Source organism: Pseudorca crassidens, chromosome 15, assembly GCF_039906515.1.
Source record: "Pseudorca crassidens isolate mPseCra1 chromosome 15, mPseCra1.hap1, whole genome shotgun sequence".
NCBI classification, from domain to species: Eukaryota; Metazoa; Chordata; class Mammalia; order Artiodactyla; family Delphinidae; genus Pseudorca; species Pseudorca crassidens.
The window spans coordinates 50,654,301-50,678,021 of record NC_090310.1 but is presented as its reverse complement, the minus strand read 5'-3'; the positions used below and the strand labels follow the sequence as shown (position 1 = coordinate 50,678,021).

Genomic DNA, 23,721 nt, shown 5'->3' with positions numbered 1-23,721 from the left:
CAGAAAAGCTCCATGGGGATGGCCGCACTCCTGTGAGGGTTTGAGGATGTGTGAGAGCCCACTGAGCACGGGAGCATCGAGGTGCTCTGGAAGCAAAGGGCAGAGAGCATGTGCCCAGGAGCAGTGGGAGACAGTGGGAAGCGGGCCTCATCAGAGCCTTGGAGCCTCGGCATCCCCTCTGCGGCAGGCGTGGCTCTGGTGGAGGCTGGGGAGTTCATCCAGGACTCCGAGAAGTGGCCCTGATGTTCCAAGTGGGAGATGACGTGAGCTGGAGAGCCAGAGAGGAGGGGTGTGTTTAGCTCTTGAAGAAGCCAAATCTACCAGGCGTGGTGACTGAGGGTGAGGGAAGGGAGGAGTTAGGGGTGACTCCCAGGTTTTTGGCCGAAACCTCTGGGTGGAGGGGGAGGAAGCCGGACTGGCCCCCAGCCGGTTGGTTCCCAGCCCAAGCGTGGGATGCAGAGCTTCCTCTCGTAGCTGCTGGGCTGTGAGGGAGGTAACGCGGCCTGTGTAGCATGAGCAGCTCTGGCCTGAGAGCCCAGTGATGCTGACTGTGCTGCTCTGCCTGGAAGAGTAGAGAAGAAATGGCCCCTAATTAAGGGGCAGGAGGGGCGGGGGCTGTGCTGCCAGCAGCAGTCAGGGGTGGTGTGTTCTTTTTCTTTCTTTTTTCTTTTTTTTTTTTTTACTTCTGTTTACTCATGGGAGAAAAGAAGCAAAGCTTTGAGAGCAGGGAACTTCAGAAAGGCAAAATATCTCTTATTACTGTGGGAGCTGGAGAGAGCTCTTGCTGGAAAACTCAGAAGGCTGGCTGCAGAGGGAGAGCCCCACTGGGGAGTGGGGAGTCTGGCAGGAAGCCCGGGAAGGTTTGAACACCAGAGTGAGATTCAATGATTTATTTTAAAAAAAAAAAAAAAGACATTTTAATCAGTCTTCTTATAATCAAACAGACTAGCTTCTTTGTGATCAGAGCTAAAATGATGAAAAAATACCAAATTGGACCTTATCATTCAATTTTTTAGGATACTATTACATAGTATCAGTTCAGGTTGTTCAAACGTCACTATTTTTTTTTTAATTTAAAAAATCATCTTTGCTAATGACAAAGGGGTAGCAGAGAACTTGGTTTGACTGAACAGTCAGGGTGGAACACCCACAGGAAACCCAGTAGAATGTGTATGAGGCATGTCTCACCTTTTTGGAGGGGCTCTTGTTCTAGGATCCCTGGAGCCTCAACAGGCCTGTGAGAGAATTCAGAGGGTCAGTGAACTTGGATGGGAAAAAAGTTGCATCTTTACTTTGACCAAGTTCTAATAAATTTTGTTTTTATTATGAATGAAATATTCAGAACACAATAGTATTAGCAATGTTTGTTACCATTAGAAATCACAGCTCTTTTTATATTGCATTATAATTGTGGCAGACATCTGAAAATGTCATTTATGCTTATCACTACTTTGGATTTATAGTAGTTTTTAGATCCACCACTGTGTGACAATATCCAATGCCTTATTGAACAAGTACATCCATTACTATGTTACAATATTTTTTTAATATGGGTAACTGTACTTCAGTATAATTGGCTTTCTTTTTACTCCTATGCATTGTGTCTCCATGCATTTAAAAACATTATTATGCACAGGTTTCATCAGCTTCACAACTGATGCACAGGTTTCATCAGCTTCACAACAAAGAGATCCGTGGCACATGAAAGGTTAATAATCCCTGGCTAAGATCCTGTAGTTGTGACATGAGACCTCCACCTGGTGGCAGCATACTCCTTAAAGGTTAAATCGATAATCAACATGGAAGAAACTTTTAAAATAACAGTGTATTTGAATATGGTTTTCAAACATTTTTGACCACAACCCACAGTGAGAAATAGGCTTTATATCATAACTCAGTACACTCATACCTAAGTTTCACAAAACAAGACTTAACTTTACCGTGTGACACATTGATTTTTTTTTATCCCATTTCTCTTTCATTAAAATAAAATGCTGGTTGCAGCTCACTAAACTGTAGTTCTGTGGGTGACATTGCACTGTTGGACATTGTAGGAGACCCTTTTTCATTATACTTTATGATTTATTACCCAGGGAAGTTCACTTTGTTCTCCCCCAAAATACCCACACATTTTCAAGGACATAATACTTACATTTTAAATATATGTCAACAAATATGAGTATATTTTTACACAGTACTTAAAAAATCATTTATTATTGATATGTAACATATATACAGGGAAACGAACTGATCTTAATTGTATAACAAGACATAGAACATTCCCCAGTCAATTTCTCCCTGAGCAATCACTGTGCTGATTTCTTTGACCATAGATTTAATTTTGCTTTTCTAGAACTTTATATAAATGGAATCATGCAGTATGTATTTTAGCCTGGCTTTGCTCAGTGCAATGATATTGATATTAGTCCGTGTTGAGCGGATCAGTAGTTTGGTGAGGAGGGTTCCATTGCATGAATATACCACAATTTGTTTGTTCTCCTGGTGAGAGACTTTCGGGTTGTCTTCCATTTCGATTCTTGCAAATAAAACATCCACACACATTTGTGTACATTTCTTTGTGTGCACATATGTTTCATCTCTCGCAGGTAAATACCTGAGGTGGAATTGCTGGCTCAGATGGTAAAATAAATATGTGTTTAACTGTAGGAAACTGACAAACATTTGCCAGGGTGGTTGAACCATTTTCCATTGCCACGAACAGTGTGTGAGTTTGGGTCACTCCCCATCCTTACCAACATTTGGTGTGCATCAGTCTTTTTCACTGCAGTCATTGTGGTAGGTGTGTAGTTGTATCTCTTGGCAGTGTTAATTTGTATTTGCTTGATAAGCGATGATGTTGTACACTTTTTTTCATGTGCCTATTCACCAGTTGTTTTTCTTAATTGTGAAGTGTCTGTTCAAGCTTGTGTTTTGTTTTCTTAACGTCAATTTGTAGAAGTATTTTTTACATATTTTGGACACCAGTCCTTTTGTCCGACACGTGCATTTATGAATATTTTCTCCCAGTCTATGGCATTTAAAATATCCATTTTATTAATGGTGTCTTTTGATGAGCAGAAGTTTTAAATTTTGATCAAGTCCAGCGTGCTGATATTTTCTTTTATAATTAGTGCTTTCTGGATCCTGTCTAAGAAATCTTTTTCTACCCCAAGTTTGGGAAGATAGATTTGATTTTTTACATTTAGTTCTGTGATTCATCTCAAATCAGTTTCTGTGTATGGTGTGAGGTAGGTGTCGAGTTTCATTTTGTTTCCATATTATATCTGGTATTCTCACACCGTTTGTTGAAAAAAAATTTTTTTTCACCACTGAATTATAGCACAGAATTTTAAAAAAAAAATTGTTTAGCCAAAGAGGTACAAAAATGACTTTCCCTGCTGGCCATAAAGCAACCCACGGTGCTTTTCTAAGTTAGTTCATCCACAGTTATCTTGAGATTCTCAGATTACTTTACTCATACGGTATGAGGGTTTATGAAGCTACACGTTTTTACAAGGTCTGTAGCCATGCCGCAGAGCTTCTAGCTACATGTGGCTGTTTAAATTAGCTTGAAATTAAATAAAATTAAAAGTTCAGCTTCTCAGTCACAATAGCCACATTTCAAGTGCACAGTAACCACATAAGGCTATTGGCTTCCCTATTGAACAGTGCAGATAGAGAAGATTTCCATTTTTTCCAAAATGCTAGACAGCACTAGCCTATCAAATAAGAAAGGAGACAGGCTTTGTAGCATATTTTAATAAAACTCATGTAGTTTTCATAACTGTCATTCAGCATCTGCCTTCTGCTCTTTGGTTCTTTTTCGTTTGTCCGTGCTTCTAGTTCTAGTCCAAGATGTACGGTTCCAGCCAATCCTTTTGTCTGTCTAAAAATGCAGTAACTTCTGTCTGTTCTCGCCTATCTGGAAGAAAGAATTCCCCTGGCCGTCCACGGACTCATTCTTTTCTGGAGCCTACCTCGTACTGACCTATTTAACTTTTCTCGGTGTTTAATAGCCTTCCAACTGCTGCCAGATTTCTGGGCATCCTCCTTGAAGGTGCGGCCCAGAGATAGATATTTTGTCTTTCCTATCCTGATTGAAATTAAATCTCTCCCTAGCATTTCTAGCATAAATTATAAACTTGCAAAAAGCATCGGGTTATGAGTTTTACCCCGCCCCATATTAACGTTTCTGTCCAGTAGTGAACTTTGTTGCCGTTTCATCATGAGCAACCACATAGGAATTTGTGAGATTTTCTCTCATTGTTTGCTGGGCGTAAGCTAACTCTGCCATTAATGTCTTTCAGTGTGGGAATTTTGCTGTCCTGGTGGATCTTCATATATCTCCGCAAGGTTCAAACAAAGATACCAGCTGGTTTTCTGAACAGAAGAAAGAGGTACCAGAAAACTTTTCACTATTTTTTAAAATTGAAGTATAGTTGATTTACGGTGTTTCAGTTGTACAGCAAAGTGATTCAGTTATACATACAAACACACACACACACACGTATTCTTTTTCAGATTCTTTTCCGTTATAGGTTATTACGTGATATTTTTTAAATAAATTCTTTCAGGAGTTGTTTATATCATTAGTAGTGGAATTAGTTCTTTTTTTTTTTTTCTTTTTGGCTGCATTGGGTCTTTGTTTCTGTGTGCAGGCTTTCTCTAGTTGCGGCAAGCGGGGGCTACTCTTCGTTGCGGTGCATGGGCTTCTCATTGCAGTGGCTTCTCTTGTTGCAGAGCACAGGCTCTAGGAACATGGGCTTCAGTAGTTGTGGCACTCGGGCTTCAGTAGTTGCAGCACGCGGGCTCTAAAGCGCAGGCTCAGTAGTTGTGGTGCACGGGCTTGGCTGCTCCGCGGCATGTGGGATCTTCTTGGACCAGCGATCGAACCCATGTCCCCTGCTTGGCAGGCGGAGTCTTAACCACTGCTCCACCAGGGAAGTCCTATTACATGATACTGAATATAGTTCCCTGTGCTCTCCTTAAAACTTTTCACTATTTTAAATGCAAGGAGCTTTTAAAAGAATATTAGCTCTTCTTCCAGCTTTCATTTTCATTAGTGGACAATAAATCTTGAGTGCTATTTAATCCTTGAAAAACAGTTGTGTTCCCCACAACAGACATACACCTGCTTTTTTGTTGTTGCTGTTTCTTTGGAAACTGACACATCTATTTCCTTTGCTATTCTAGTATTTAAACCAGAAATTTCCTACCTCTTTGTTTGGGGGAAAGGGTTCTTTGTATTAAAAAAAGAAGAGGTTGGGGCTTCCCTGGTGGTGCAGTGGTTGAGAGTCTGCCTGCCGATGCAGGGGGCACGGGTTCGTGCCCCGGTCCAGGAAGATCCCACATGCCGCAGAGCGGCTGGGCCCGTAAGCCATGGCCACTGAGCCTGCGCGTCCGGAGCCTGTGCTCCGCAGCGGGAGAGGCCACAACAGTGAGAGGCCCGCGTACCGCAAAAGAAAAAAAATAATAAAAAAAAAAAGAAGTTAAAGTGACTTTTCCAGGTAAGCAGGGACTGTAATCCTGACTGGCCGTAAAGGATGGACTGAGCACCTGGAGCAGGTGTGGTGTTGACACAAAGCTGGTCTTTCTCACTGGTCTGAAATCCTCTTCTGCACCGTGTGATCCTTTGACAAAGTGTAGAGATGGTTCATCACGGCCCTCCTCTCGCCGTGGCCAGTCACTAAGCTGATGCTCAGTCAGTAAAGGAAGTGGTCATGTGACAGGGTGGCGATGTTGGAACTCCTGGGGCCCCAGCCTCCTCCTCTGCAGATGAAGGGGTTCTCCCAGACCCTGGCTGAGTCACTCCCAGCTCTCAGTTTCCGAGGTCCCACCCAAGTGCCGCTGTGGCAGAGGGTGAGAAGGTGCCTCTAGCTCTCATCACGTGCTTGGCTCCCTTCTCCAGATCCCTGCTTACAGGAGAGCAGGACAGCGAGCCTGTGGCTTTCACATAACTTTCCAAATGTTAGAGCCCTTGGTGTCTTCCATGATATTTGTTGGTCACAATAGCTTTTTAGAGCTAGAAATAAAAATACATTTTATTAAAAGGTAGTATATGGAGAAGAAACTAGTGATAGTGGTACTTTTTTATACCACTTTTTTACGCCTTTACTGTGATAACTGTTTTCAGTCAGCTTTTGGAGATAACTAGAAAAGAAAACTCCCAAAAGAAAATTTATAAGTGATACATTTTCGGTCAGGAGATAATAGTATTATCAGGACTCTGTTGTCCTCATTTTGCGAAGGATGCCCAATGGCCTGAAGCTGGAGCGAGAAGGCGCAAGATTCTATATGATGGGATCTTCGTTCAGGTAAATAGCCGTGAACCCTACTCTTCAGGGCTTAACGTTTGACGGGCCAGCATCTCCTTCTACAACTCACCTTCATGTCATTCCAAGATTTGGCTTCTCAACACCTGTCCCTATGATTCAAAACAGTTAATTCGTTTCCCCAAAGTGACTAATATGCACCCCAGGGGACCCCACCCAAAAAGTTTGACTTACATAAACAGCATCCTAGAATCCACCATTCCATTTTCCTCTAGTCTCTCCCAGCTCTGCCACCGTGGCCTTAGACCTTTTTTGTTGATATTTAGTCAATTTTGCCAAGATTCAGTTGATTTGGAAGGCTTTACAATAAATCTGTGGGTATGTGACTCACTTCCTAGCCAAAGCATAAGGCTAGAATTTTCCAGGGTGCCACAAGCAACTGTACTGCTCCACCTCGTACCTATGTCCGGGCAGCAGGGCGTGACTTAGCAAGATGCTCAGAGCACGATTAGACCTGCAGAGCTCCGATGCAGTGCCAGCAAGCTGAGTTTTCCTCTCAAAGCGAAGTAGATAGTTTGTGGCTTTTACTGAAGTTGTTCCTTCGAAGTGTGTTCACTGACATTAAAATCGCTCTGGGATAATTTGTGTGTGTGTGTGTGTGTGTGTGTGTGTGTGTGTGTGTGTGTGAGAAAGGAGAAAAGCTAGTTGAGGATATGACTTTAGCCTACGTTCAGTGTCCCAATGCTTTCATCTTTTCTTAATCATTAGATTATCTCAAGACTGGGATTTCATGAGCTATCAGTTTGATTGCATTTTAACAGTCGCTTTGCGTAGTGAAAGTCTTAAGAATATCCAGTTCCTTTTCAGGAAAAGGAACTAATTACATGTATTAAACATGTGTTTATTTTGAGTCCAGCATGAGTAGTCTTTGTACCCAAACAGTTGAACTCAAACTGTTCCGTTTGTAAACCTGGGGAAGCACACATGAACCCCTGTTAGCCTGGAGATGTTGGGCGCATCTCTCTCTTGCTCCTTGACTGGGACCTGGTCTTCTTGCCCCCCCTCCAGTTTAGCTGGGAATTTGTCTTTTCTTGCCTTGCTCTGGTTCTGAAGAGAACACTTCGCCAAGTGCAGTGTGGTCACTTACTAGGGTATCTCAACCACAGCACACAATATCTACCTTCCATTTGTCAAACCTTTCTCATGGAAGGAAAGCCCCGTAACTCTAGGGAGAGAGTTTGTGTGTATGGGCCTTGGCTTTATTTTTGTCATACTATTTTTAGTTCTGGCCTTATAGGGCATTTATGGCCAAATTTTAACAATCCTTGTTTCCATGTATGTCTTTCACATATTTTCTAGCTCAGTCATCGTTGAACCCTGCATGTGAAGCAAAATTCTTTAATTGTTAAAACAACAGTATGAGACAAGGCTGCCTTTCTGTTGCGTGAACAATGCCAAAACCCTAACTGTAAACGAATACGGCTGTATTCCACAAGGCAGTGCATCTCTGGGCTGCAAAATGAGAGCAGGAGAGAGGAGACCAGTGTTTGTATTTTATCAAGAAACTCATGTTTGTCAATTAAGTCAAGGGTTCTCTGTACTGTTTGAGGAGTACACGTATCTGCAACAAAAGAAAAGTTTGGCTCTCGTTGCCCTTTGAAGCAGCTTACAACTCTGTCCTCATTTTAATTTATGAAGATTCTAAGAGATCAACCTGAGATGGCATTGCCAGAAACCAGTGAAACAGGTTTGAGGTGACCTGGAAACTCTGAGCCTTCTGCAGAGTCCTTGGGAACTGAACCAGAATTACCCATCCTTACGCATCAGTTCTTAATCTCAGTTAAGACATTTAGATTTGTGGGCAATTTTTTCCTTTCCCTACATCAAGTAACATTCTTCTGGTAGTGTAGCTGGAATGGGCAGTGTCATCCCATTGTGTGGTTGGACTTTTAAAGTTTTGTTTTTCTTTTTATCAATAACACCGATACATAAAATGTTAGCTCCAGAAATTTGCTAGTCATATGGGATGCCCTGTGTTTCTGTTGCCTAATAAATATTAGTCTACTTTTGAGCAATATAAGAAGTTAAATTATTTTTACCATGAATAGGTGAACAAAGTACAGTTTTCACAAAAGCATATACAGTATCATCAACAAGTATGAGAAGAAAATCAGACTCCTGATTTCCAGTTCGCTATTCAACCCACCACTCGGTGCTATTCCTTTTTAGTAGATTTGTAAATCCCAGAAACTAATGAATTATGGTGGTTAGGTATTAAAAGTTTTTTGAACCAAGTTTGAAAAGTGGGAAATTTTTGTATAAAAATCACTGTCTCTAGTTTCTCTTAAACAAATTGGAAGATCTGGTATCACTGTGCCTTGTGTCCCCATATGAAAGCACGGGGGGCTGCCCCCTGTTGACTGCTTAGGGGTCAGGGTTCCCTCTGACTGTGCCTTGGCTCCCAGCTTCTCCCGGTCCACAGTCCCCACCCAGTGGGCCTGGCTCTGGGGCTACCATCTCCAGCCAGAGTTGGCTCTGTTTGACTTCTCTCTTCTGTTTGTCACAATCCCACGGGTTGATATTTATACGAAAACAGTCTTTACCTCTCTGATTTTGTCACCTGATCGCCCTGATTTTTACATTGAAGTGTTTTTATCTTCCTTTTAGAAATGTGAAACTGAGGCAGAGAGAAACGAAGTGTATTTCTTATATCACAGAGTAAGCCAACATCATGGTTTCAAGCAAAGCTCAGTGGCAAATTTAAATCTGCAGCATTATCCATGAGCACATATATGATTCCTTTATTCATTCATAGCTAATTTAAAGAGCAAACAAAATGAAATGTTCGATTTTGGTGTTTAAATATGCATGATATTGACTTTTTTTGCATTGCATTAAATTAAGTTATATCTAATTTTCTGATTTACTTTAGGAAGTCTGTTTACTGTTAAAAGAAACCATTGATTCAAGAGTGAAGGAATACTTAGGAGTTCGTAAACAGCACAGGCCGTCAAATACAGAATTCACAAGATCCAATCCCTTGTCCTTAAAAGGTAGGAATGGAGTACTTTGATTTTGGATAAAATTTCTGCTTTGTAGAGATGGCAGTTATGTTTGACTCTGACTGTCACGTTAGTACAGTGATACATTTTTAAAAAATATGTTCTATTGAAGATGCATTCATTAGGTAAAGCAAATTAACCAGAAAGCCCTGAAGGGCTTTTAATGGTAGGCAAAGTACATAAAAATAGAAAATAAACATTCCTAAGTAAGCTATAAATTCTTTAAAGGATTTTTTTTTTTTTTTTTTTTGACAAGTCTTACAGCTGGGTTTACGTTAACACTGACTTGATTTGGGGCTTTATGCTTTTCTAAGTGCTTTCATTTATGTCACCCTATTTCAGAAGTTCTCACCTGGGGGTGCTTTTGCCCCAGGGGACATTTGGAAATGTCTGTGACAGTCTGGGTTGTCATAGCCATGGAGGGGAGCTACTGGCATCTGGTGGGTAGAGGCCAGGGACGCCACTAAATATCCTACAGTGGCCAGGGCAGCTCCCCACAGCAAGACACTATCCCCCAAAATGTCAAGGGCACTGAGGTTGAAATATCCCACCCTGTTATCCTAATAACACTTGGAGAATGGTCATATCCTTGAGTTATGGGTGAAGAAGCTGAGGTTGCGAGATTAAGGGGGTTGCCCAAATAAAAGATCATCTTCTCGAGGACAAAGATTATGTCGTGTATCTGGCATCTTCCCTTCTCCTCTCCCTGCCCCCAGCACTTAGCTCAGTGCCTGATGCACAGATTCATATTCAGCATATTCAGGGATACATTGAATATGGAGGAGGACTTGGGTCACAAGCAGCAGAACCTGACCCCCCAGACCAGTGTTCTCTCCACTCTGTCATTGTGGTGTTTTTAATTTTTTAATTTTAAGTTAGCATTTCATGGCACTCTTTGTAGTACACTTAACAGTCAGCCCATGTTAATCCTCAGAGGACAGCACTGTAGTGCTGTGAACTAGATTATGCTAATGCAACACCTCTTTAGGGAAAGAATGGTGTCACGTCCTCCCCTTTGAAGGCATACTTAATCTGCACTGTTTACTTGGGCACGACTGATAAGTGGGCAGATAGGTTAAATTTATTCAAACCGAAAGCCTCAGACAAATAGAATTTTCCGTCCAAACAATATTGTATTAGATGACGCTTGCCGGCATTTTGCTTAGTAATACTGTAAGTCTTCTTGAGAAAAGCCGTATGAGCTTGCATCCTTTGTACTCCAGCAGACCTGGCTAGTGTCACTTTCTAACTGGTACGGAAGGAAAAGGAGCAGAGAAAGTTCCAAGACCTCTGTCTCCACTGTGGTAGTGGCTTAGTCAGTCCCCATCCTCAACTGGCCCCTCCCCTGGCCTCCACTCCTACTGAGGGAAGAGCTAAATACTCACTTTCCCAGCCTCTCTCACAGGCGGGGAACACACGGTATTCTGGCCCCAAGATGAAACCCAAAGCCTTTCTTGGGCTCACGTGAGCAAGAAGTTTGTTTTTAAACAGAAAAGTGATCTTACTGTACATACAATTTTGTAATCTATTTTCTTCCCACCTAACATAATATAAAAGTCCTTTGAAACACATATATCACCATTTTAAAAATTTAATAGATGTGAAGTGGTATCACATTGTGGTTTGGGTTTGCATTTCTTTAATGATTAGTGATGTTGACCATCTTTTCATGTGCTTATTAACTATTTGTGTATCTTTGGAGAAATGTCTGTTTATGTCCTTGGCCCATTTTTTAATTAGGTTGTTTGTTTATTTGTTTGAGTTGTAGGAATTCTTTATATATTCTGGATATTAATCTTTTATCAGATATGATTTGCAGATATTTTCTCCCTCCTGAGAGAAATGGAGAAAACAAAGCCTTTGACAATGTCCTTTGACCCAAACGTTTTTAATTTTGATGTAGCCAGTTGATGTCATATCCAACAAATCATTGCTGGATTCAGTGTCACAAAGCTTTTCCCTATTTTTTTCTTCTAAGAGTTTTATAGACATTTAGGTCTTTGATTCATTTTGAGTTAATCTTTTATATGGTTTAAGTTAAGGGTCCAACTTTGTTCTTTCACATGTGGATATCCAGTTTTCCCAGTGCTATTTGTTGAAAAGCCTGTCCTTTGACCCATTGAGTGGCCTTGGCACCATTATAAAAAATCATTTGACCATAAATATGAGAGTTTATTTCTGGGCTCTCTCTTCTATTCTATTGGTCTATATGTCTGTCTTTATGCCAATACCACACTGTATTGATTACCATAGCTTTGTAGTAGGTTTTGAAATTAGGAAGTGTGACTCTTCCAACTTTGTTCTTGTTTTTCAAGATTGTTTTGGCCATTCGGGGTCCACATCACTGTTTTTAATGACTGCATAGAATTCCATTGTGTCCATAGTTTGATTTATCAGTGGGACATTTAGGTCACATCTAATATTTTCACTGTTGTAAACAGTGGTATGGTGGACACCTTGATGATCTAGATATTTGCACACTTCAATTTCTATATAATATTTCTCTCTATTGTTCATACATTGTAAGAGCTCCTTAAGGATATTCAAGCTCTGTGTGTTATGTATGTTGCAAGAGATTTTTCTCAGTTTGTCATTTGCCTCTGACTTGGTTTATTTTACAACCACAAACAAGAAGCCTTTTTTGCCCCTGGAGCCTCCGATGCCCCCTAGTGGGGGCAAAAGCCGGGCTTCTCTGTCAGAGATAAGCAGCACGGTTGATTGCCCAAGAAAGCAGGAGGGTGCTGATGCAACGGTGTGCCGCTCACTTCTCTCCCTCTTCGAAAGCCAACTCGGTGTGAAAGCAGCATCTCGCTTCTTTCTGCTTCTGAGAACAGTTAACCTTTGACTGAGCATGTCTTTCGATGTCCCCACCTGAGCTAGTCCTCTGCTGCCACCAAGCAGTCCAGGGTCCCGCCTCAGCTGGACACTCGAACACCTGCAGCAGCACGCTCGCTGGCGCCCTTGCGCTCGCTCTGGCTGATGCCCCACCTGTTGTCAACACTTGAGTTAGTGTAATCCCTTCACGTCACAGGTCTGATCTTTGTGCAGAAAGCCCTTCAGGATTTCCCCAGGGCTCCTGGGTGAAGGCCAAGATCTCTGGGGTAGCTGCCTCTCCAGCCTCATCTTGTGGCCCTTGTTCCTTCTTTCATGCTTAAGCCACAGCAGCTTCAGTTCCTCTCTTTCAAAGCCCCATTCTTCCACTCATCCTGGGGCTTCTGCCCGTGTTGGAGCGCTGGTCCTCCCCTGCCCCTCTGCCACTTTCAGCCCTCCGCTCAAAGTCCACACCCCAGGGAAGCGTATCCTGTCCACAGGTCCCCTGTTTCCAGGCCCAGGAGCATCCTGCACTTTGGTTCACACCATTTGATTAATGTTGATCTCTCCACAAGTGTGCCGGTCGCCTGAAGACAGGTTCTGCCTCTTTTATGATCCATGGTATCCCCGGCATGGAGCATATTTTCCGGTTTGTAGTAGGTTCTTAATAAATGTTTGTACAAGTGATTAATTACACACATGGATACATCTTTCCTCTTCCTAGTAAGGTCAAGGCCTGCTGTAACTTACCTCGCCTGCCTTGTCCCTTCCTGCTACTCACTTTTCTATTTCCTGCAAACCTGCATTCTTTATACCTCTGTGTTTTTATGTTTTTAGGTTTCTCTTTTGTCTGGAAATCTCCTAGTATTCAGCTTTTAAGACCTAACTCACATATTACTTCTACAAAGTCTTCCTCAATTTCCTGTCTTCCTTGCTCATAGCACTTTTATAACATTGGTCACATTGTATTATAATTGTTTTATAATCAGTTTACCTGCCTTTCTCCCTTTCTTTGTTGGTAAAGATTGAGGGGTTGCCACCCCAGAGCCTCTTTTTTTTTTTTTTTCCTCCAAATGACCGAGCTGCTTAATTCAAGAGCAGAAACCGGTAACTCTGCTTCACCTCATACTAAACTGTTAATTTCCTAAAGGTCAGAGCGCTGTTCGCCCATCTCTACCCCAGGGCTGCCTTCCATAGAGGGCCAAGATGCATCATCTTCTAGAACATGCACACCCGCAGGGATGAAGCAGACATACATAGTGATGCTGCCCATCCCAGACTGTTTATTATCAGCATCACTAAAAATGGAAACTGCCTCTTCTCGGCTGCTCCCATAGTCTTACTTTAAATGCCTTTTTCTTCCAAAGGAATTTCAGAACCATGAACTGTAAGGAAGGCCTTGCCTGTTTCCTCCTCACTGTTTAGTTCTGTGTCTCATGTTCCCTGAAAATAGAGTTGTTCTTACTGTCTTGGTGACTAGGGTGAATGTGTATGGTTTTCGCTTTTGTGTAAATTGGGTATCTTCCTTATTTGTGTGAGTTTCTTACCTTTCCCGTTTCCAGATCTGAGTAATGATAACGTACTTCATCATGGGATAGACACTTAACACACGATGCTTGGTGAGCTGAAGTCACCAGGCTGGTAACTTTGCTGATTGCTTTAATAAAATTAATATATTTCATCCTCTGAGTTATCTTTATTAAAAAAATAAATAAATGGCTTTTAAGCCATTTCCTTAATCATGTAATATTGAGGAATACAAAGAGTACTGGCAAAAACTCCGTCAGCGAACAGCATAGCACAGACATTTGCCAGTAGCCTCAGCCTTCTTAAGTCACCTGGAATTGTTATTTCAATGGATTTAGTAAAAATTAACGTTGTAAGAAAGTTTCTATTTTAAAGACTTAGCTCAGATTCTGTCAACTCTACCTCATTAATATTTTTCCCCTTAGCTTTGCCAATATTGAGTGTTACTGGTATTTTTAATTTTTGCCAGTCTGACAGGCCAAAAATCAAAAAAAGAGATGTCATGCCCTTTGATATTTATCTTTCTGTTTTTATGTGTTTATTGACTGAACTGCATATTTACAACTATTGCTTACCTTTGTATTGGGTCGTTTGCCTTTTTCGTCTTAAATTTTTGTTTTTCCCTGTGTCACTCGCTTGGTCAGGACCCTTCTTATTAATCAGCTCTTGAATCACTGCCACGGCCTCCTGATATCCCTTCCAATTCATCCATGCCTCTGCTGCCAGAGTGGCCTTTTGAAAACAAAAATGTGATCGTCTCCAGCTTAAATCCTTTTGTGGTCAGGAACCTTAGTTACCTAATATCCTTTGTTTAATTTCATTTCTGCTTGAGACTAGCTGGAATTGGTCTGGCTCTGCAGCAGAGAAGAAGTTCATTAAAGATATTAGGTAGTTCAACAGAATCTACCTGTAGGAGGGCCAGGCAGTCCGATTCTGAGTCTACACAGACAGCACAGCCTCAGCCTCAAGATGGGGGGACGGCTTTGGTTCATGAGCCCTTTCAGCTGCCGTCTGCAAAGCCCAGCACTGAGCCTACAGGAGCCTGACGGCCTGGCCTGTGGCCATGGCGCCGTGCTCCTCCCATGGAGAGGATCCCATGGCTGTATCCTGGTTGCAGGTGAGCCAGGGAGTGCAAAATGTTTGGCTTTTACCTTGGGAAAGTGGGACTTAAAAAATGTGGGAAGTTACCAAAACGCAGGGAGGATGGGCAGAAGTTTTGGGTGGGTGGATTCGAGTTACAAATATCCACTGAAATTTTCCTGTTGGCTTCCTTCTTCCATAAACTTCCAAACAATAACAACAAACTTTTGCCTGACAATACAACTCTCCCAACTACAGACAAAATATGCTCAGCACCTCCTCCAAGAGAGAGAACCCCAAGTCTCACATCCCAGCTCCAAGCCCGAGATTTCTGAGCGATGTGTATTCCTCCTTTGGTTTATTCACAGCCCATATTATTTTCCTTATTGACTAAATGACGAAGCTAACTATTGCCAACATACCCTGAATAAAAAAACAAAAAACTGAGTTAATATATAAATACATATGTGGTACAGCAAGGAAGACAATTTAGGAAGATGCTATCATTCTAACTTCTGTAGTCGGTTACATGAAATAAATAGTTGGTGTTTGTATATTCCCTCCTCTAATATTTATTTCATATTCCCTTTGTCTTTAGCCAGTAACTCAGCTGATCAGGTTTCTTGACCTGGTGAGGTGACCAAACTTTCCTTCCTAAGGAATTTGAGCCCTCAGTGGTCCTGCCTTTCTGAGGTTGCCATAGTTTGCGTTAAGTTTTAGCACTGGATGTGCTCTGCTAGGTCGAACGCGTTATATTCCTTCTGTGTTACCCATCTACCTTGTTGCTCTTCTTGTACCATCGTGAGCCAACATTTCAACCGCCCTTTGGTCTATTTGTCTAGCGGCGTGAAGAGCCGGAAACAGTTACACGGCGCTTTGAACTTTCAGCCTGACTCATGTTTTCCTCTCTGTTCTAGTCTTTTTTTTTTTTTTGCGGTACGTGGGCCTCTCACTGTTGTGGCCCCTCCCGTTGCGGAGCACAGGCTCCGGACGCGCAGGCTCAGCGGCCATGGCTCACGGACCCAGCCGCTCCGTGGCATGTGGGATCTTCCCGGACCGGGGCACGAACCTGTGTCCCCTGCATCGGCAGGCGGACTCCCAACCACTGCGCCACCAGGGAAGCCCCTCTAGTCTTTTCTTGAGTACTAAAGAAGCAGAGTCAGGGGGATGGAAGGCAAACTTTTTGCTGAGGTGGTCACTTCCCACTTCCACTCCCTGGTTCCAGGAACCACATATTCTGGCCAAGGGAATGCGTTGTTCTGCTGGTCAGAGCACATATACATCTTTTCGGGCTTCACCCCAGCTCCACAAGCCCTTCTGCCTTGCAGTTTGTGTCATAGCTGAATTTTCAGTAGACCTCTTCACCATTGTCTAAGGCCAGCTGCATTTGAGCCTGGCTTGATTGCTTGGTAGGACCACTGAATTTTATGCACCCACTGTCTTATTTTGAAAAATGAGTTTTCTTGGTCAGAATCACTGCACTGGTGATGGTGAATGAGGCCTTCAGGAAGTGCATGGGTGATGTGGCTGGCAGAAACATGGCAGACATAGAGGGTACATCCAAATCCTGAATAAGGGTCTATTCCAGTGGAGGTAAGCTGTTGCCGCCTCTGTGATGAAAGAGGTCTAATATAATCCACCCTCCACGGCTAGCCCGTCTCCCTGCGATATGAGAGTTGGTGGGGAGGCTCAGATTAATTGGACGTTTGGCAGGGCTCAGCCTTGATGCGGTTAAGTCTGTGTTGTTGAGCCCAAGCATAATGTTCATCCTTGCCCCCGTGGCCACATCACTCCTGAGTCCTTGAGCAGGTACTTGAGCAACTGGGGAAAGAGGCTGGCCAGCACGCATGGGGGCAGGTCATCTGGTCCAGCTTATTGTAAGCACCTCTTAATGGGGCCTTTCAGAGAACATTCACATCAGATGCAAATATTCTCACACTCTGTAACTTTTCCCCAAATGTCCTTGTCCCAGTCCTTCTGTCATTTGCCGAGTAAATCTATTTCAGTCATATACTCAACAGCTGAGAAGACAACTCCAGATTTTCACAGACCTGCTGGGCCCTTTGTCAGATGAATTGAAGCCAGGTTTCTATTTATCCCCCTCTGGTGGGTACAGTGGCAACCAGAAACCCCAAGGCATAGCACAGTCTCAGAGCTAGCGTCCAGTCATCCTCAAAAGTTCTGGGTATTTCCCTTTTCTCACTGTGCAGGCACCCTAGTAAACAATTGCAGATCCCAAGGGGAAAATTTAGAGAATGTACTTGTAATATTTTTGAGGGGGCCTTGCTTGGGTGCCTGGCTCTCTGAGAAGCTGTGGCTGTCTTTCAAGGTAGCCCAAGTCAGACCCCTATTTACCAGACCTAGATTCTTTTCTATTATACAGTGTACTAGCTTGCTAGGGCTGTCATAACAAAATAACACAGACTGCTAAACAACAGAAATTTATTTTCTCACACTTCTGGGGGTTGGAAGTTCGAGATCAAGGTGTCAGCAGGGTTGGTTCTGAGGCCTCTCTCCTCGGCTCGCAGATGGCCTTTTTCTCCGTGTCTTCACGCGGTTTTCCCTCTACATGTCTGTGTCCTAAATTCCCCCTCGTATAAAGTCCACCTCTTATACAGTCATATTGGATTAGGGCCCACCCTAATGACCTCATTTTAATGATCTCTTTAAAGATGCTATTTCCAAATATAGTCACATTTTGAGTACCTCTAGGGTGAGGACTTCAACATAAGAATTTTGGAGAGACACGATTCAGCCCATAACATACAGTTTAAGTAGGGCCCAAGTATGTTCTCCATTTTATTTGGAGTCATGGACGTATCAGTTAACCAATAAGCCAAAGATGTCTGTCGGTCAAGCCACTGACAGCGTTCCTACCAAGGCTACCACTGGCTCATGGCCCTCTACTGGACCAAGTGACTCACCCAGCCACAGGCTTTAGTGGACGACAAATTTCTGGCCACCTCATCACCAGGTGACCCATCCACTCTTCGACTGTGGTGGTCTACAGATGCCATGTCTCTCCTGGTCATTAGTCCTCCCAGCAACTAGCTCTCAGTCCCTGAAGGGTGTCCCTCAACCCCAGGGTCCACGAGCCGTGGTGGCAGTGTCCTCTCCATGTTGGGCCCCCACCTGTGCAGAGGGTTCTAGGGAATGCAGGGCATCACTTGGCACAGGCTGAGAGTCTCACACGGGATCCTCTGCTCTCTTGCCGTTCTGTAGCTGTGTGTGCTTCGCTGGGGTACAGCTTTATGTACCTTGTAACTGCATTCCAGCAGAGGGACCTCAGTTCTCCCATGATCAACCTTTTTATTAAGCAAGCATAAAAATGACCTTGTGGGGGTGGCGGGGAGGGGGGCGGGACATTTTAGTCCCAGTTTCAGGCACTGAGCAGTCAGGCTGTTCAGGAGAACACTGGGTAAGCCAACCGCCCGGTACCCGGAGACTTGGGCGGCCCTTCATCCAGACCTGTGGGAAGCTGGGTTCCGGAGGAGCCTCTCTCCTCTAGGGGCAGGGGAGTCATTGGTCCCAGATGGCTTTGGCCAGGGGGGGATAAATGATAAACCCTCATTTATCAGCTTGGCACCATAGCCTACCTGACAGGCCCCCAGAACATCATGTTTTCTCGCCTCTGGGCCTTTGCACATGCTGCTTCCTCTCCCCACAACTCTCTTCTCCTTGTTCGCCGCTGGGCCAGCTCTGCATCACCCCGCAGGCCTGTGCTCCCGCATCATTTCCCTTAAGGAACCTTATCATTTCCCTTAAGGAACCTTATCTGTTGCGTCTTCCCCCTCAGGGAGCTGCTCCTCCCTTTTCCAGCCTGGACAGTGGCACAGTCATCGTTTCCTCCTCCTGGAGGGCAAGGGTCCTGTCCTGGGCAGCACCCAGTGCAGAGCTTGTCACTCAGGAGGAGCACACGCATTGGAAGAAGTAAAGGAACAAACTGTAGCATTTGCCAAGGCTTTGTGCTCTGCTTCCATCGTAGCATCTCTTGCCCCTTTAACAAAAGGCAGAGGTAAAAGTGGTCTGCGAGTTACAAATTATTAGATAGTTTTCCTCATTTGGTTTTGAGAAAGTCAAAACCACATCCTACCCCAGTGTAAGGTGAGCTGCAGTATTTTCTGCCTCTTCTGCAGATGCCTGCCCTCCAGCCCTGCCCATCACAAGTGCCCTCCAGCCCCACCACCACCACAAGTGCCCTCCAACGTTACCACTCCTACTAGTTACCGTTACCAAGATTCAGCCTGATGGGTGCCAGCACTGGGCTGGGGCTTTCGCGTACCCACGGTGGATCCTTGGGGCAGCCCTTTCTAGCAGCATCCTTAACCCTGGTTTTAAGGATGAGAACCAAGCTCAGAGTTCAGGCAACTTGCCCGAGGTCACATAACTGGGAAGTGTCAGAGGCATCATGAAAACATGGCTGTCAGGATGCCTGGCTTCTCTTCACTGCTTCAGCCTCCCTATTAAGGGGGGAGAGAGAGAGAGAGAGAGAGGGAGGGAGAGAGAGTGGGGGAGAGAGTGTGTGTGTGTGTTTTCTTTTTTAATAAAATTTCCCTCTAATCATGAAAACAGAGCTCATCTTCCAGCTCCAAGCACTTCCCACAATACACTGTCTAAATATTAGGGCTTTAAGACATCTTTGTGTTTGTAGAGCAGTAATCTTTCTTTTTTCCTTTTTTTTTTTTTTTTTTAACTGCCCATTATTCCATTCTGTGTAACCTTTTTCTTGCAGTTAACATGTAAGAAACCCAGTCCTTTGGAAAATGCCGTAAAATAGATTAAATTTTCCTGGGCACTGTGGTTTCTGTCTGCCTTGGCTTTCTATTTGGCTTTTCTTCTAAGCCGAACGCTCCTATAAAATCTTAGCTTAAATCTCCAGCCAGCGTGCAGCTCGTTCTCTTGTGGCATCTGAGGCATCTTCTGTGAATGTTCGGGGCCAGATGAACAGACCTCCTATCTGTCCATCGACACCCACTCAGCATCCTGGGGAGGGCGGGGGGCACTTTACCACCATGTTAGGAAATCAGCGGGTGTGCACACAACAGGAGGAGCACAAGAAAAAGATGAGAATTGCCAAAACAAGCAAGTTCTTCCTATTCTTCCCTCCGTCTGAGAAACGTTCCTCTCCTTTCCCCATCGCCCGATGCACCGTACCTGCCAAAAAAAGCTTTCTCTCTGCTCTCCAGACACAGGCCCGATTGTGAGCCCTGCTCCCCAGGGGCCCCAGGAGCGCACATTCGCATATTGTGCTGTTTGTTTTGCTTTGTATTTATTTTCCCAGCCCACTGAAAAAAGGGCCTTTTCCTATTTAAAAGAAATTTTGGAAGTGAAAACCTTTTCCGTTTGAGCCCAGCCCTTCCTCCATGTAAACCATCCGGCGTTTGCAGAGAGAACAGTGAAAGCTTGCTCCGAAACACCGTCCTTACGCAGTCACGTGACCATCCTTTCCTTAGACATTAGGGACAATGAAAGTTACCGTCTCTCCAACAGCTGTCAGCCCTGATGAAACATAGGCCCTTGGCAGAGAGTCCCAGCTTCGGAGTCACCTTGGCTGTGTGTCAGCACCCGCCCCTGCCCTCCCCGGCCGTTGAGGTGGAGCCGTGGGCGGCCGCCGACGCTGCCATGGAAGGGCTTCTCGGCCTGAAACGGGAGGAGCTGGGAGCTTCTGCGCTTTGATACACAGTAAAAAGCACAGCACATTTAAAACAATCTGCCATGCTGCTAAATATTCTTAATATGGAGACATTGTTTTTTTCTATTCACAGCCCTTTACAAAGAGAAATGGATTTCCCTAGATGTGTCCTAGGGCACCATGGAAACATGTGTTTTCTCTTTACACATGTGTTTAAATAGCTTTGGTTATTATTTACATTTCTTCCCATAATGTACTCCATCAAAACATTTGCTCGGCTTTCATCCGCACGAGAAGCTTACAAGGGCAATAATGGAAGCAAGTGCCCACAAGGCCTCTGGTGAACGTGCCGCAATTTCAGCAAAGATGATTTTTCCAGGAATTGGAAATTTGTAAAACTTTAAGTTTTATACTTTTTACCGTAACTGTGCTAAAGCAGCAATGACAACACGAGAGACTTTGCATCCTCAGAAACTGGGGAGACTTGTCTAATCATTTATTGCAATAAATGGAAAGAAAAGCAAAAACTGTAAACTTTTATGCATCATGTTTCCACTTGTTATAGTTACCTGTTATGGACATTGCTGAAGTGGCAATAACTGATCTTTTGTTTATTTTTTAAATTTTATAAGGAATTAAAACACAAAAAAACCTGATTGCAAAGCTTCAAAAAAAAGGTTAGGATTCTTTTCACCACACCAAGAGGTTGTCGAGCGCCAGTTTGAACCACCTAGAAGGCCTTTTCGTTGTTAGTATAAACATTAAATCGACCCTGCTGGCTGGTGAGTCAGCTGCTTCCTCTCACACCCTGGCCTTCTCCCGAAAGCCCCTGCCCGGCACATAGCAAACAATGATTTTTCCTCATAAAACGAAGTCTGCGTTGCCATTGCTGAGGTTCAAATTACAATGCCAATTCTCTTGGGGCTTTTATGGTGATGCAACTCCATTTATACTTTAGAGTCGGCTTGGGCTGGTTCACATTTACATCCAGACTCTCTGCTCCCAAATTTCTGCATATTCAGGAACTGGGAAGTTCAAAACAACTTTACCAAATCCCCTGGGACTCTTGGATTCTAGAAAGGTCTTTGTCATCAGATGGTGGTTGCAAGACTTTTCTAAAAGGAGTTGTCCCAATTGGCTGAGAGCCCTGCCCATTTACCAGCTCTGTGAAGACTGACTGTTTATTACTAGATCTTCCAAAGACAAGTCCTGCTTGGTGGCAGGTGGGACTGGCTGGCACTCCTGCCCTGCTGGCAGAGAAAGTCACTGCCTTACATTGATAATCAGCGTGAGATAACACCATTCTATTAGTGATCTGTGTGTTTTGTCACAGTGTTTCTAATGGTGACAACTGGATGGGGGACCTATAGTTCTCATGGTTTACCCAGTGAAAACAGTGGCTTATTCTAGCATGTAGGGAATGTGGCCCTTGGGACACTGGCCTTAATATTGTTCAAATGGTTTGGCTGCCACATAGCGTGTGTGTGTGTGTGTGTGTGTGTGTGTGTGTGTGTGTGTGTGTGTTGGGAGGGGTGGGGGGCAGAAGGAGATAGTGAGACCCTCCCCCCACCCCGACAAAACTGTACTTTCCTTTGGCAAATCCCAGATGAAGTCTTAAAGAGTGGCACCTCTCCTGTGTTTGACAGATACTAACGAGGAAAGCAAACACACACATATCCCCTACCTCCCCCCACCCCCGTTTCTCAGAAAGCAGTGGCCTTTTCTCACAGGAGTTGCATATAATTTTTTAATGTGTGAGATGACAAGGTATAGTGGAAACTATTTACCTTGGCATGTACTGTACATTTCTTGGGAGTTTTATGTCCGTTGCCCTATAGTAATAGCCTTTCCTATGTATGGGAAGCGCTTATGGCTTTTACCAGCCTGTCTGTCCCCTTTAAATTCTTTTCCTTTGGCCAGGCCCTCTGATCACAATGCCAAGATTTAAAAATTCATAGTAATTGAGTTTCACATCACTAACATTATAGCCATTGGGAAGCTCGAGAGAGAAAATAGATAGTAGTTATCTCACTGATTAAATGTCTAAGAATTCTTTGACTTTGAAGGGTACGGAGGACGTGTGAAGAGGCTCTGTCTAGTGGAGGGTAACATGCTGAGGTTTAATGCTTTGGGACTGGGATTTGCTAATTAGGTATTTTGGGAATTTGGGGACCAGTAGCCTAAGTGATGATTAAAAACCGGAGCGCTTTCGTTTTCAAATTCCCTAACATGACACCCTTTTATTTAGAATAAAAGTGGAGAATCTAAAATTACGGTTGTTGTAGTTAGTATTTTCAGCTTACCACTGCAATTGTCTGTAATGAAAACAATTTTATATTCACTGTAATAACGTCTATAAACTGGGCAGGGACTACCTGCTCCCTTTGCTACAGTGGCCATTTATATCACCTCTAAATGAATCCACCACCGTTTTCTGAAGGAGGTGTGCATTTGTGAAGCATTGCAAACCCCTGGGCTATTTCCAGGGAGTTGAGAAGAGGCGTGTTTAATACCTGCTCATCTGCACTTAATTGTGGAGCTGGTTTGTATTTGTTGTTGTAGCACAGTGCCGTTACTACTTAGAGTCTCAACTCCAGTCAGCTTCAAATGGGTCTCAGATATTTGATCATGAACTATTTCACTAATGGGAAACTTGGCTTAACCTATTGTGTGGAATGTCTTGAGAAAATCATCCATGTCTACGTTAAGCAAAACCCAGACTAGGTCCACACGATCTCAAACCTAAAAAAAATGAATGCCTGGGAAGAGATGCTAGTTTTAACTTTGAGGCCAAGATCGAATCACAATTCTGGGGTCGTAGGTTGGTGCATATGTGCCTGTAATTGTGTATGTTTGTGTGTTTCTGAGTGTCTTTAATGAATAATATAGATACATAAGTTGCTGCTAAGAAAAATAAAAAAAGTTACAAGGCCAGAAAGGAGACACCAAAAATATGATTTCCTTCCAAATATTTGCAGGAATTTTACTTAATTGCAACCAGAAGTCTGACCTGGAAGTGTAGTGTTTTGACCTCCTAGCTGTCTGGTTTCCTATTTGCGGTGTTTTGCTCTCCCCCAACTGTGAGAAAATCTATTTTACACGGTTTTAACCCTGTGTATTCTTAGAAACACTGAAGTAGGAATTATTCCCCTGGGGGAAAAGAAATGCTCATTATTTACAAGAATGACTCGTAAAGGTTTCTTTTAAATAGAAAACATTTTTGAAACACTTAACAAATCTTTCTGTATAAGATATATTTGAAAATAAAACAGCTTCTACATTTCCTTTCAAGGTAATGTGAAGTTTTGGAAGACTGTAAGGTTGTTGCATTGTGTAA

The 23,721-nt window shown here is 43.4% G+C and overlaps 1 protein-coding gene across 1 annotated transcript in view; it reads left to right on the top strand.

Annotated features, from left to right (window-relative positions):
• The window catches only part of SLX4IP (SLX4 interacting protein), a 185,430-nt gene that overhangs the window by 112,482 nt on the left and 49,227 nt on the right, over positions 1-23,721 (top strand). Inside the window, 2 exon segments of the mRNA XM_067707481.1 lie at positions 4,308-4,397; positions 9,205-9,325. Coding sequence (XP_067563582.1) covers positions 4,308-4,397; positions 9,205-9,325 — 211 coding nt within the window.